The sequence below is a fragment of the Notamacropus eugenii genome, chromosome 1, assembly GCF_028372415.1.
Source record: "Notamacropus eugenii isolate mMacEug1 chromosome 1, mMacEug1.pri_v2, whole genome shotgun sequence".
NCBI classification, from domain to species: domain Eukaryota; kingdom Metazoa; phylum Chordata; class Mammalia; order Diprotodontia; family Macropodidae; genus Notamacropus; species Notamacropus eugenii.
This window is the reverse complement of record NC_092872.1, coordinates 471,960,643-471,973,637: the sequence shown is the minus strand read 5'-3', so window position 1 is coordinate 471,973,637 and position 12,995 is coordinate 471,960,643. Positions and strand designations below refer to the sequence as shown.

At 38.2% G+C, this 12,995-nt stretch overlaps 2 protein-coding genes across 9 annotated transcripts in view; both read left to right on the top strand.

The window, feature by feature from the left end:
• Positions 1-259: 259 nt before the first annotated feature.
• On the top strand, positions 260-11,988 carry LOC140519355 (putative inactive carboxylesterase 4). The gene is made up of 3 exons (XM_072632267.1): positions 260-611; positions 4,228-4,361; positions 10,011-11,988. The coding sequence occupies exons 1-3, from the start codon at positions 537-539 to the stop codon at positions 10,054-10,056; spliced, it is 255 nt and encodes an 84-aa protein (XP_072488368.1). The 5' UTR covers positions 260-536; the 3' UTR covers positions 10,057-11,988.
• Positions 11,989-12,610: 622 nt separating this feature from the next.
• The window catches only part of LOC140519351 (liver carboxylesterase 1-like), a 74,295-nt gene continuing 73,910 nt past the window's right edge, over positions 12,611-12,995 (top strand). For 6 of the 8 annotated variants that reach the window (XM_072632262.1, XM_072632259.1, XM_072632258.1 and 3 more), the window contains exon 1: positions 12,624-12,913. The gene's annotated coding sequence lies outside the window, so the exon portion shown is untranslated. Of the gene's footprint in view, positions 12,914-12,995 lie in introns of all 8 variants that reach the window. The other 2 variants (XM_072632265.1, XM_072632264.1) reach the window with 2 other exon arrangements.

Sequence of the window (12,995 nt, the reverse complement as noted above, 5' to 3'; positions counted from 1 at the left end):
CTTAATATAAATCTCCCTTTTTCTGCTCCCTTCTTCCCAAGATCAGCAAGAATTTATTCACAGTGAGACAGAACCTAAAGAAGTTCTAAGTATAATTTTTGACAGGTGAGAGAACTGAGGCCTAGGGTGAGTAAGTCCAAAGTCAAACAAAAAGTTAATGGGTCATTTAGGAACTGAAAGAAAATGAAAGAAACTGATCAAACCTCCACTAGTGGTGAGGTGATGACCTAGATGGAGGTGTCAGAGGACCTGAGTTGTAAACTTGTTTCTAATATTGATTTCCTCTGTGATCATTCATAGGATATTTTCCCTCTCTGAGTTTCCTTATTTCTAAAATGCAAGTCTTTGACTAGGTGATTTCTAAGGGCCCTACCAGGCTTAAAATTGCTAGATAATTGTATGGCCCCAAATATGCTTCCCTAGAGGCTGCTGAAAAGAAATGATTTTCACATGTTTTATTGGCCAGGTGCCCCCAGAATATAGGTGTGTCACAGCAACTCTCTAACCTTTTCTCCATTCGAAATGAAAGCTTTTCAATGACATCTTCTGAAGACTGCTTGTACCTAAATATTTATACCCCATCTGACCTGGAAATGAAGACCAAATTACCGGTAAGAAAACTAGGGCTGGAACTGGCTATGACTTCGGAGTTGGTAAGTGATAAATAAGGACATTCCTTCCTCTATCTCCCTCCTTTCAGGATTCCTTTGAGTTCAGTTTTGTTCTTCAGGACCAAGCAGCTGTGGATAACCCAGCAGATATTTGAAGACAGTGACCATGTTCCTCCTGTTTGCTTTAGCTAAACTAACCATCTCATACCTTTAACTAATCCTTAAGTGGAGAATATTGAGTCTTCTAATCATCCAGGTTTCTCTCATTTAATCTACCTATGTTATTACCAAATTGTACAGACCTTAGAAGTTATCTAAGCTAACCCATATCTACATAGGAATCCTTTCTATAGTGTAAAATTACATTATAGAAATTTGTCATTATAGATATAATGACAAATAGTCATCCATCTTCTGCTTGAAGACCTGCAGTGAGTCAGAACCCAGTACAAATCAAGGGCATTTTACAGAGGGACAGCTCTATTTTTTAGAAAACGTTTTCTTCCATAGATCTGGAATATATACAAGTCTGATCCCTCTTCTTCATGACTTTTCTAATACACAAATTCATCTGTAATGCCCCCCCCACCCTTTTCAGATCCTTAATTCCTTCAACTGATTTAAATGTGGGAAATTTAATTACTTACCAGTTTCTTTCACCACTAACATTGCCTTCTCCAAATCAACAAGGTGGATTGAGAGAGCATTTTGATCTGTGGTGTTTTTTTTTTCCTTTTTCATGTTTTAAATCAGTGATCCCAAACTCAAATAAAAATGGGTTACAGCTGCAAATTGATTAGCAAACCACAAATTAATACTATGTTGTATCATAGCATTAGTTATTTTGTTAAACATATCCCACTTCTATTTTAATCTGGCTCAGGCCATACTCAAGAGTTTTGGGAGCCATGTGCAGCCCTCCAGTATTGAATTTAACACCTCTGCTAAATGATTCTAAGTGGTGATATAAAGGAAAAGAATTGGCATAGACATGCAATTAGTCTGCTCTCAAGACTTCCACAACCATCCTGCAGCCTCACTGTGTCCCAGCTTTTCATGTTGAAGCCTCCTTCTTTCCTTGAAATTCATGCATCAGAAATACCCTTTATCCCTGAATTCTAGGTCTATGATTGGATGGCTCCTCCCAGAGCATCATTTAAGGATACCACATTCCTTTCCATGCTGCACTCAGGACTTTCTCTCCCTTTCCCCACCATAAAGGGGTAGTTTTCTTCTTTCTATCCCATCCACTTTTCATCTTCCTTTTACATGTTAAGAGGGAACAGATTTATTTGTCTCTAAAGCCTATATGATCTGTCTCCTGAGAAATCCCTAAAACCTTTCAGTACTGGGCCCACACTCTGGTGACAATAGAATCCAGATCTGGAAGGGAACTTGAGGACTTTTAGTCTAATCCCCTGATTTTACAGATGAGGAAACTGAGGCCAAGAGGTAGAATGTCAGTTGCCCAAGGTCACACAGTGGCCAAACTAACATTTAAACCCAGCTTTTCTCATTTCAAAGATAGCATTTGTTTGTTTACACTGCTGCATATTCTGCCTCTCTAATAGTCAAAAACTGAATGAATGTCCCAAGGACAATAAGGAGGCCATAGTCATATGCAACTTCCCTGACAGTAACATAGTTCCCTGCCCGTACTCTTCACTTATCTCTTTTCTGTTCCTTCATAGCTGCTGGTTAATGGATAATGAAAGGTGTGTCTAAACTAACCCTTGCTTTCAGTGAATGTGCCTCCTAAGTGGTTCTTTGTAAGAGGTTTTTCCAGAAAGAATGAACCTTTTCTCCACTGAAGTGTACTTTGAACAAATCAATGAGGAAAATGTTTTACATATTGCTCTTTCCTTCAGTACTGGTCCTCACATCAGGAGCCAGAGTTTTTATCACAAATAAAATCTTGGCTTGTGAAAGCATTGCTGAAGAATGTTCTGGAAGACTGGAGAAATGGTACATCCCCCAAGTGGAGACACAGGAGCTTTCAGGATGGCCACAGAAATGACCTGGAGCCTGATGGGACTGATTCTTATAAACTTCATCTTCTGGTTATGGCTTCTACAAACATACATGCATTCAATATTAAGTGATGATGGTGTTCAATGAACTGTATATGTATGAACACATTCATAGATACTCATACTAACCACACTCACACATGTGACCATCTATCAGGGATATTGTAGAAGGGATTCCTGCTCAGGTACAGGATTTGCATTAAATTTCTTCTTGGATCCCTCTTGACTCTGATAGTCCAAAAATCTAGCATTTTTATACACATTCCCCCATTAGAATGTAAGGTCTTTCCAGGCAGGGTATGCTTTATTTCTCTTTGTATTTGTATTCCAAGGGCAACTAGGTCACATAGTGAATAGAGTGCTGGGCTTGGAGTCAGGAAGACCTGATTTCAAATCTAGCCTCAAGGACTTATTAAGTGTGTGACTCTGGAGAAGTAACACAACCTTATTTGCCTTGATTTCCTTATCTGTAAAATGAACTGGAGATGGAAATGGAGAACCACTCCAGTGTCTTTGCAGAGAAAACCTCAAACTGGTTCCTGAAGTGTCAGTTATGACTGAAATGACTGAACAACCATAAGAAAATCTGTACTCCTAGTGATTTGCAAATGCTTGGCACATAGTGGTACTTAAATGCTAATTGATTGACTGACTGAATTGCCAATTCTGACCAGTTCTGGAACCTGCACCAGTGGAGAATATGCTGTATATACTATCATGATGAACACAGGTATTTGTGGTGGATAAAGACGGAGGGTAGAACTCGATGACTACTTTTAATTTACCTGAATCATCCTTCCTTCCCCTCTTGCTCATTCTGGGTCTTTCTCTCTCAAACGAAACACAGGGTGAACATAACAGAGGTGAAAGGGACCATAAATATCATTTAAACTGCATTCTTCAATTTACAAATAGATAGAACTTTGGAAAGGAAGTAGTTTACTTCAAGTCAGAGGAGAAGTTAATGGTAGAGCTAAGATCCATAACCCAGGACTCCTAATTCCTCATTTGGTTCCCTTTCCAGTATACCAGATCAACAATTCAAGTGAACAAGCATGTTCACTCTGTACCAAACATCATACTAAGTAAAAGGAATGCAAATACAAGTAGAAAGAAAGGTAGTCACTGCCTCAAGAAACTTACATCCCAAGGGAGGATGACAATACACAAAAGGAGCTGAAAGGGGTGAGGGGTGCCAGTGAGGAGCATGGTATAAAGAGTACTCTGAAGATGAGTCAGTAGCTCAGCAGAGAAGAAGGAAGGCATGGTTAGTGTGGGCCTTCTCCCTAAAGTAGAGATCCTAGGAGAAACAAGCCAATCAGTGAGAGAGGCCTCAGGGAGGGTACTTCCAATGTGAAAAGTAGTCTTAGGGCAGAGTGAGCTTCCAGAATGCAGAATTTTATATGGCTTAGTAGAGTAAATCCCAAGAAGATATTAACAATGTAGCTTGGAAAGGAAGGAAGATCTCATCACTTTCCTAAAAATCACTGACCATATGGCCTGGGGAGTTTAGAAACACTCTTTCTAAGGCTTCTTTCAACTCTGGATTCCTTTGACCAAAATACTTTTTTCCTCTCATTCCTCAGGTGATGGTATGGATCAATGGAGGGGGTTTGATGATGGGTGAGGCTTCAACCTACAATGGTTTGGCCCTCTCAGCCCTTGAAAATGTGGTAGCAGTATCCAGTCAGTACCGCCTGGGAATCCTTGGGTTCTTTAGGTAAGATCTGGAGTCTGGTAATTCAACCAACACACAATTTGAATCTTCTCTTACGACTAGAGCCATTGGTACACCCCATGTCTGAAATTCTGATTCTTAAGCACCTGTTCTTAAGAGGCTCTCAAAGCATGCAGTGATCTTTCCCTAGCAGAGAAATTTTCCATGTCCTGCTTTGCTTTTCTAGAATCAGGTATGTGTGTGAGTCAATCAGGATATTTCTGCAGTGTATTCTCCTTAAGGTCAGAGATTGTGGTAAATCCAGTAGCTAATGCACTATGGATATTTAAGTTAACTTTTATCAATATCAATGCCATCCTACAGTTGGACATATGTAGCCATAAGCATGGATTTAAGACCTTTTATGAATTCACTCATTCCTTCTGTAAATATTGAATACCTTATATGTACAAACTATACAATTCAACTAAACATTTAGTAAAGTGACTAATACGTCCATGATTCACTATGGCATGAGTAGACAAAGATAGACATGTCAATCATCTTGCTTTCAAGCAGTTTACAATTTAATTGGAATGAGGGGACTAATAAACACATAGCTATGATATAAGAGCAGCTGGAGGTGAAGTGGGTAGAGTACCTGGCTTAGAATCAGGAGAACCTTAAGTCAAACCCAGTCTTAGACAGTTGCTAGCAGGCAACTGTCACTTAATCCTGTTTGCTTCAGTTTCCTCATCTGTAAAATGAGGCAGAGAAGGAAATGGCAAATCATTCCAGTATCTTTGCCAAGAAAACCAGAAATGGAATTGTGAGGGTGTGACTGAACAACAGAAACAACAAATATGATGCAAAGGAGAAAAAGGTAAATACATATGGGAGGTGTAGGTAAATATCCTATGAGAAATCTGAGCAAGGAAAGATTCTTCTGAATCTAAGAGGGAAGAGTACTCAGGGAAGATATATGGAGGAATTAGCATCTGCTTTGAGCCTTAAAAAAAAAAGAGACACTTAATTAGATATTTAAGGGATGGGGTAAAATCCTTTCTTGGCATGGGAGATGACGAATAAATTCTACGAGACAGGAGAAAACAGAATGAGAAAGTAGGACATCAAGTTTAACTGAGAGTATATAAATGAGAAAAATTTGAGAATAGCCTGGTCAGGTAGGCTGGAATCAGTTTGTCTTGAGTTTTGAATGCCAGTATTTAATGAAGAGAATATTTTCCTTCCTTCAAATCTCATATTACATCCTACATAGGACACTTCATGATCTTCTGAGCAGCTAATGCCTTCTTATCCCTCCAAAACAAAATTTTATTTGATTTGTATATATTTTGTAATTCTATGTGTACATGTGGTTTTGACAAAAACAAATTAATCTCTTTGGGAATATGAACTATTGGTTTCTGGTATCCAATATATAATAGACAGACACTTATTCTTAGATGATGCATGTATGTTGGGTACTCCATGGTTTCTGCTGGGTATCATGTTTCCACTCTTTACTGGATTTAGTGTTGTCTCTGCCTGGAATCACCACCATGTTTGTGGCTGCTGAGCAGTATATGCTTTGCATTCACATGCTGGGCTTTACTTCTTCAGGGTCATCCATTGGGCTCTCCACTCCTATCTATGAATATGAAGTTCCCTTCCTCATAAGAAGAATTCTCCTCTAGATAAGGTCATATTCATTTTTTTTAAATAATTTTTTCCAGTGACATAAAATGTATTTTAACATTTTTTTAAAAAAAAAATTTGATTTCCAAATTCTCTCCCTCCCTCCTACTCCTCCCCTTCCTTGAGAAGATAAGCAATTTGATATGGGTTACACATGTGCAGTGCAGTCATGCAAAACCTATTTCCGTATAAGCCATGTTGCAAAAGAAAACACAGACCAAAATACTCCCGCCCCCCCAGAAAAGAAAAAAAATAAAGTTAAAAAGTATGCTTCTACATTCAAACTCTATTATTTCTTTCTCTGGAGGTGGATAGAATTTTTCATTACATACCTTTTGGAATTGCCTCAGATCAGGGTATTGCTGAGGATAACTCAACCATTTGCAACTGATCATGTAGTATTGCTGTAACTGTATACAATGTTCTCCTACTTCTGCTCACTTCACTTTGTATCAGTTCATATAAGTCTTTCTGGGTTTTTCTGAAACCCACCTGTTTGTCATTCCTAATAACAAAATAACATTCCATCACAATTGTATGCCTCAGGGAATGTTCAACCATTCCCCAATTGATGGACTTCCTCTCAATTTCCAATTCTTTTCCACCACAAAGCAAGCTGCTGTAAATATTTATGTACATGTAGATCCTTTCCTTTTCTTTGATCTCTTTGGAATATAGATCTAATAGTGTTGCTGGATCATAGGGTGTGGATGATTGGTTTTATAGCCCTTTGAGCATAGTTCTAAATTGCTCTCAGACCAGTTCACAACTCAGCCACCAGTAAGTTATGTCCCCACTCTTCCACATCCACTGCAATAACAGTCATTCCTTTTTTCCTGTCATATTAGTCAATCTGACAGGTATGAGATGGTACTTCAGAGTTGGTTTAATTTGCATTTCTGAATAATCATTTAGAGCATTTTTATAAGACTATAGATCACTTTGATTTCCTCTTATTTTGAAAATTGGCAGTGCATATCCTTTGACCATTTGTCAGTTTGGGAATGACTCATATTTTATTGATTTGAGTTAAATCTCTACATTTTTGAGAAATGAGGCTTTTATCAGAGAAGCTTGCTACAACCCCCCTTCCCCCCCACAGTTTCCTGCTTTTCTTCTAAACTTTGCTGCATTGGATTTCTTTGTACAAAATCTTTTTTTTTTTAATTTAGTATAATTAAAATTGTCCATTTTATTTCCTATTTCAAAGTTCTTTTTGTCTTGCTTTGTCTCTAATTCTTCCTTTACACATGGATCTGATAGATATTCCATGTTTCCCTAACTTGCTTATGGTATCTCCCTTCATGTCTTAATCATATATCCCTTTTGACATTTTCTTTGTGAAAATTTTGTGTGAAATGTTAGTTCATATTTAATTTTTACCAAACTACTGTCCAAATTTCCTATAAATTTTTATCAAATAGTGAGTTCTTTTTTGCAAACACTTGCATCTTTGTGTTTATCAAACACTATATTACTATGGTCATTTACTACTGTGTGTTGTGTACCCTATCTAATCTACTATTTCATTATTCTATTTCTTAGGCATACCACATTGCTTTCAAGATTATCACTTTGTAAAATAGTTTTGTATCTGGTGACAGTAGGCCACCTTCCTTGGTATTTCTTTTTCATTGAATCCCTTGATATTCTTTACTTTTTTTTTTCTCCAGAAGAATTTTAATATTTTTTCTAGTTCCATAAAATAATTTTTGTTAGTTTTATTAGTATGCCACTGAATAAATAATTTAGTTTGGGTAGAATTTTCATTTTGATTATAGTGACTTGGCCTACCCATGAACAATTAATGTTTGTTCAAGTGTTTAAATCTGACTTTAATTGAGTGAAAAGAAATTGCATCTATATAATTCCCAAGTTTATCTTGGGAAGTAGATTCATAAATCTTTCACTATAATTATTTTAAATTCACTTTTTCTTCTCTCTCTTTGTGCTGGGCTTTTTATTTATTTTCTCGTCATTTCTCTCTTTTCCCCATGACAAGGCACCCGTTTCTCAACCACCCGTTTCTCCAATCTGCCCTCCCTTCTTTCATCCCCTGCCCTCTCCCATACACCTCCCCTCTATTTTCCTGTAGGATAAGAGAGATTTCTATACCCCAGGGCCTATATATCTTATTTCCCAGTTGCATGCAGAAACAATCTTTAACATTCATTTTAAGGCTTTGAGTTCCACATTCTTTTCCTTTTCTCCCTCCCCACTCACCTTCATTGAGAAAGCAAGCAATTTGATGTAGGTCATACATACACAACTATGCAAAATACTTCCAGAACAGTCATGTTGAGAAACACTAACCACATTTCCCTCTTTCCTGTCCTGCCCTCCATTTATTCCACTCTTTCTCTTGATCTGTGCCCCCACAATGGTGTTTGTTTCTAATTAGCCCTTCCCTCTCTTATCCCCTTCCCCCCTGAATTCCTGCAGGGTGAGATAGATTTCCATACTCAATTGAATGTGTGCTATTCCCCCTTTAAGCCAAAGTAAGGCTCACTAATTTCTCCCACCACACTCTTCTTTTCCTCTATTGTAAAAGCTCTTTCTTGCCAGAGAAAATACATACAGAGAAATCAAGATCAACAGACACTTATAATACACTTTCAGGGCCTTAACTCCCCAGGGACAGTCAGGAGCTGGGCTAATCTACTCTAGCCCAGGCTCTGGCTATCCCTACTTCCTGAGGTTCCAAGGAACCATAGCCACCACAACTGGGAATCAACAGACAATTATCCACCCCCATACTTTCCCTTTTGTTTGTAGATCCTGCCAACTATGCCATAATGTAAAAGCAAGCACCTTGATATACACAGGAGGACCTTCTATACAGGTTCTTAGGTCTGCTTTTCTAAAAACAAAGGCACCTTCTGAGGCATCAACAATCACTTTAATCAAGCACATATGTCATTCACTCAGCTCAGGGGAAAAAGTCAGCACCTTGAACTCCAAAGAAAATACAAACAGAGAAATCAAGAACAACAGACAGACCTTCCAGCTGCCTGACCATAAGTAATACCTACATCACAGAACAATAAACAAATCTAGCTATTTGACTATTACTTACATATGTAGTTATCAGAGAGAGAAGCACCAACATCTGGATATTCAAAGCTGGGGCACTTCTTAGCGACTTCCCAAAGTCTCGTCTGGCACACAAACCTCCTTCCAAATACTAAGCCCCAAAGTAAAACCCCATCTTAGAGTATTTACACACTTTTTACAGCCAGAGGACAACACAACTCTTGAGAGCCAGTGTATTGGAAAGTAGCCAAAAGTGTAGGTCTCCCCTAATCAAACTTTGCTTAATGAGTAGGACCATTAATGGGTGGGGAAGATCTTTAGCTGCCTGATTAGCATTACATGCCACCACTACCTCTGCCTTGCCAATGTTCTTCTCATCCCAGGGCCATATCCCAGGATTGTGACCCAGATCAGCTGCTCAATTCCCCCACTCATTGCCTGTAGGCCCAAGAGTTCCAGAAGCAACCACCTCTGCACAGTGACTGCCAGTGAACTGGGTCTAGAGCTGAGGCTGGGATTGGATCTGGATAATGTTCCTCTCTTACCTAGATGAGAGAACTTTCCCACTGCCTTTGAAGCTGTCTTTGACATTTGTGGATTGAGAGGTCTGAAAACCACAAAAACTACTAGTGATTGAGCACCGTGAGGCCAGCACCTTGAGGTCTGTATGTGCCTATGAGGCCCTCACTAGGCTGTCCTCAGTTCCAAGCCCAGTGCATAAGTCTTCCAGATTGTCTCGGACTGGAAATCTGTTTCACTCTGTCATTTTGTGACTTCTGCTGTGATAGAATTTGTTTAGAGTCAGTTTTGCAGGTATTGTGAGGTGTTTGAGGGGAGAGCTCAGGCAGATCCCTGCTTCTACTCTGCCATCTTGGCTCTGCCCTCAAAATGTCCCTATTGGGCTTTGTTGGTAATTATTTCAACTAATTTTCAACCTTTTGCCTGAGCACAAGTCTTAAAGAATAAATTCTTTTATTTCAGGGAGTTGTTCCATGAAGTTTGGATTCAGTTCATGGGCTGCACTTGAGGATGAAGAGGGTCACATGTGGTCTGGAGGTCACAGTCTCCCCACTCTTAATTTACGAGAATTCAGAGATGATAATATGCTATACTTAGAGAATCCCAGAAAAATTAAGCAAAAAACTACTTGAAATAATATACATCTTTGGCAAAATTGCAAAATAAACCCACATAAATCATCCACATTTCAATATATTAATATCAAAGCCCAACAGTAAGTGATAGAAAGAGAAATCTCATTTAAAGCTAGGGTAAACTCTATAAAATATTTGAATGTCTACATGGTAAAACAAAACCAGCAATTAAGTAAACACAATTACAAAATACTTTTTCCACAAATAAAGTCAGATCTAAGTAAGTGGAAAAACACCAGTTGCTTGTCAGTAGGTTGAGCCAATATAATAAAAATGACAATTCCACCTAAATTGATTTACTTATTTAGTGCCATACTAATCAAACTATCAGATAATTATTTTCTAGAGCTGGAAAAAATAGTATCAAAATTCATCTGGAAGAACAAATGGTCCAGAATATCAAGGGAACTAATGAAAAGAAATGCTAGGGAAGTTGACCTAGCTCTACTGGATCTCAAATTGTATTATAAAGCAGCAATTATCCAAACCACTTGTTACTGGCTAAGAAACAGAGGGGTAGATCAGTGGAATATGTTAGGTACTCAAGACACAGTAGTCAATGAATAGAGCTATCTACTCTTTGATAAACCCAAGGACCCCAGCTTCCGGAATAAAAGCTCTCTGTTTCAAAAAAATTTCTGGGAAAACTGGATAACAGTGGGGCAGAAACTGGGCATAGACCAATGCCTGACACCATATACAAGAATGAAATCCAAATGTGTACATGATCTAGGTATAAAGATTGATACCATAAACAAATTAGGGTAGCAAGGTATAGCATAGTTTTCAGATTTATGGAGAATGGAAAAATTTATGACCCAACCAGTGAAAAAGAATATTATGAAGTGAAAAATGAATAATTCTGATTACATTTAATTGAAAAGGTTTCCACAAACAAACCCAATGCAATCAAGATTAGGAGGGAAGCAGAAAACTGGTAAAGAATTTTTGCAAATAGTGTCTGTGATAAAGGCCTCATTTCTAAAATATACAGAGAACTGAGTCAAATGTATAAGAATATGTCTTTCCCCAATTAATAAATGGTCAATGTATATGAACAAGAATTTTCAGAGCAAGAAATTAATTCTATATATAGTCATGTGAAAAAATGCTCTAAATCACTATTGATAAGAGAGATGCAAATCAAAACTGTGTTACCACTTCACACCTATCAGATTGGCTAACCAGACAATACAGGAAGATGATAAATGTTGGAGAAGATGTTGGAGAATTGGAATACTAATTCATTGTTGGTAGAGCTGTGAGCTGATCCAACCATTCTGGAGAGTAATTTGGAGCTAGGCCCAAAGGGCTACAAGACTGTATCTGAAAGAGATCATAGAAATGGGAAAGGGTCCCACATGTCCAAAATATTTATCACAGCTGTCTTTGTGGTGGCCAAAAACTGGAAATCAAGGGGATGCCCATCAATTAGGGAATGGCTGAGCGAGATGTGGTATATGAATGTAATGTAATGCTATTGTGCTATGAGAAAAGATGAACAGGAAGACTTCAGAGAAGCCTGAAAAGACTCATATGAACTTATGCTGAGTGAAAGGAGCAGGACCAAGAGATTTTTTTGTACTACGACAACTGCAGTGTCCTAGGAATTTTGCTGGTAGACTTAGTGCTTCATTGATTTGCATGGACTTGAAAAATTTCCAATGGACTCGAGGCAAAACACCTTCCACATTCAGAGAAAGAACTATGGAATTGGATCAGAAACAGAAACAGACCATTTTCTTTTGTATTATGTTTTCTTTTCTTTTCTTTTATGGTTTCTCTCATTCTTTTTAATTCTTCTATGCAACATGTATTTAATAGGAAAGTACATGTAAAACCTATATAAGGTTGCACACCATCTCAGGAAGGGAGTGGCAAGGGGTGGGGGAATGAGGGGGAGGGAGGAGATAGAAATCCAAGATATATGGAATTCATTGTTGAACATCGAAAACAAATAAAATAATTTAATTTAAAAAAATATAAAGAGAGAATATTATACTTCAATTTGTACTCAAAGTACATTAGTTCTCTCTCTCTGGAGGTAAATAGCATTTTTTCATCATGGGCTCTTTGGAAGTGCCTTGGATCATTTCATTGATCAGAGCAGCCAAGTCTTTCAAGTTGATCATCATTGCAACATTGCTGGTAATGTACAGAAAAATGTCCCACTCCTCACTTCACTTTGCATGAGTTCACATAGCACTTCCCTGTCACACAAATAGGAATTGTTCATTGGCATTGGGGATCAACTTTTCCTTTATTTGCCCTCCAGACCCTGCAGGCTCTCATCATGAGTCCCAGTGACAGAGAGAAAATTCAGATTAATTTTCATGCTTATGGTGCACAGTTATGTAACCCTAGCCTGGTGTACTGATATGGGTGTGGAGACTGTAATTTGAGTGTTTTTTGGATGAGAGCCAAAGAAATGAAGAGGGGAAGTTATTTGTGGGTGGAATTTCAACACATCAACACTGGCTCTCACCAAGATCTTCGGGTAAAGGGTAAAACTATTTTTTTTAATTGAATTGTCTTTTGCCCCTTTGGGTTGTAAGTCTGTGAGTCAATCAACTAGAATGTCAGTCAGCTAACCCCTGTGCAGCTCTCATCACAGACAGTCCTGAAGAACAACTCAGATACCTCTACCACACAGTTGGAAACACACTGCTGCAGAAAAGACGTGGCTGCTTTCCCTAGTCCTCTGCTCCTTCACTGCTATCTCTGCACAAGGTAAGGGTTTCTTTATTTTGTTTTTTTCTTTTAATTTCCAACCAAGAACAATTATAAAACTTGGGGAAATGTAATGTTATCT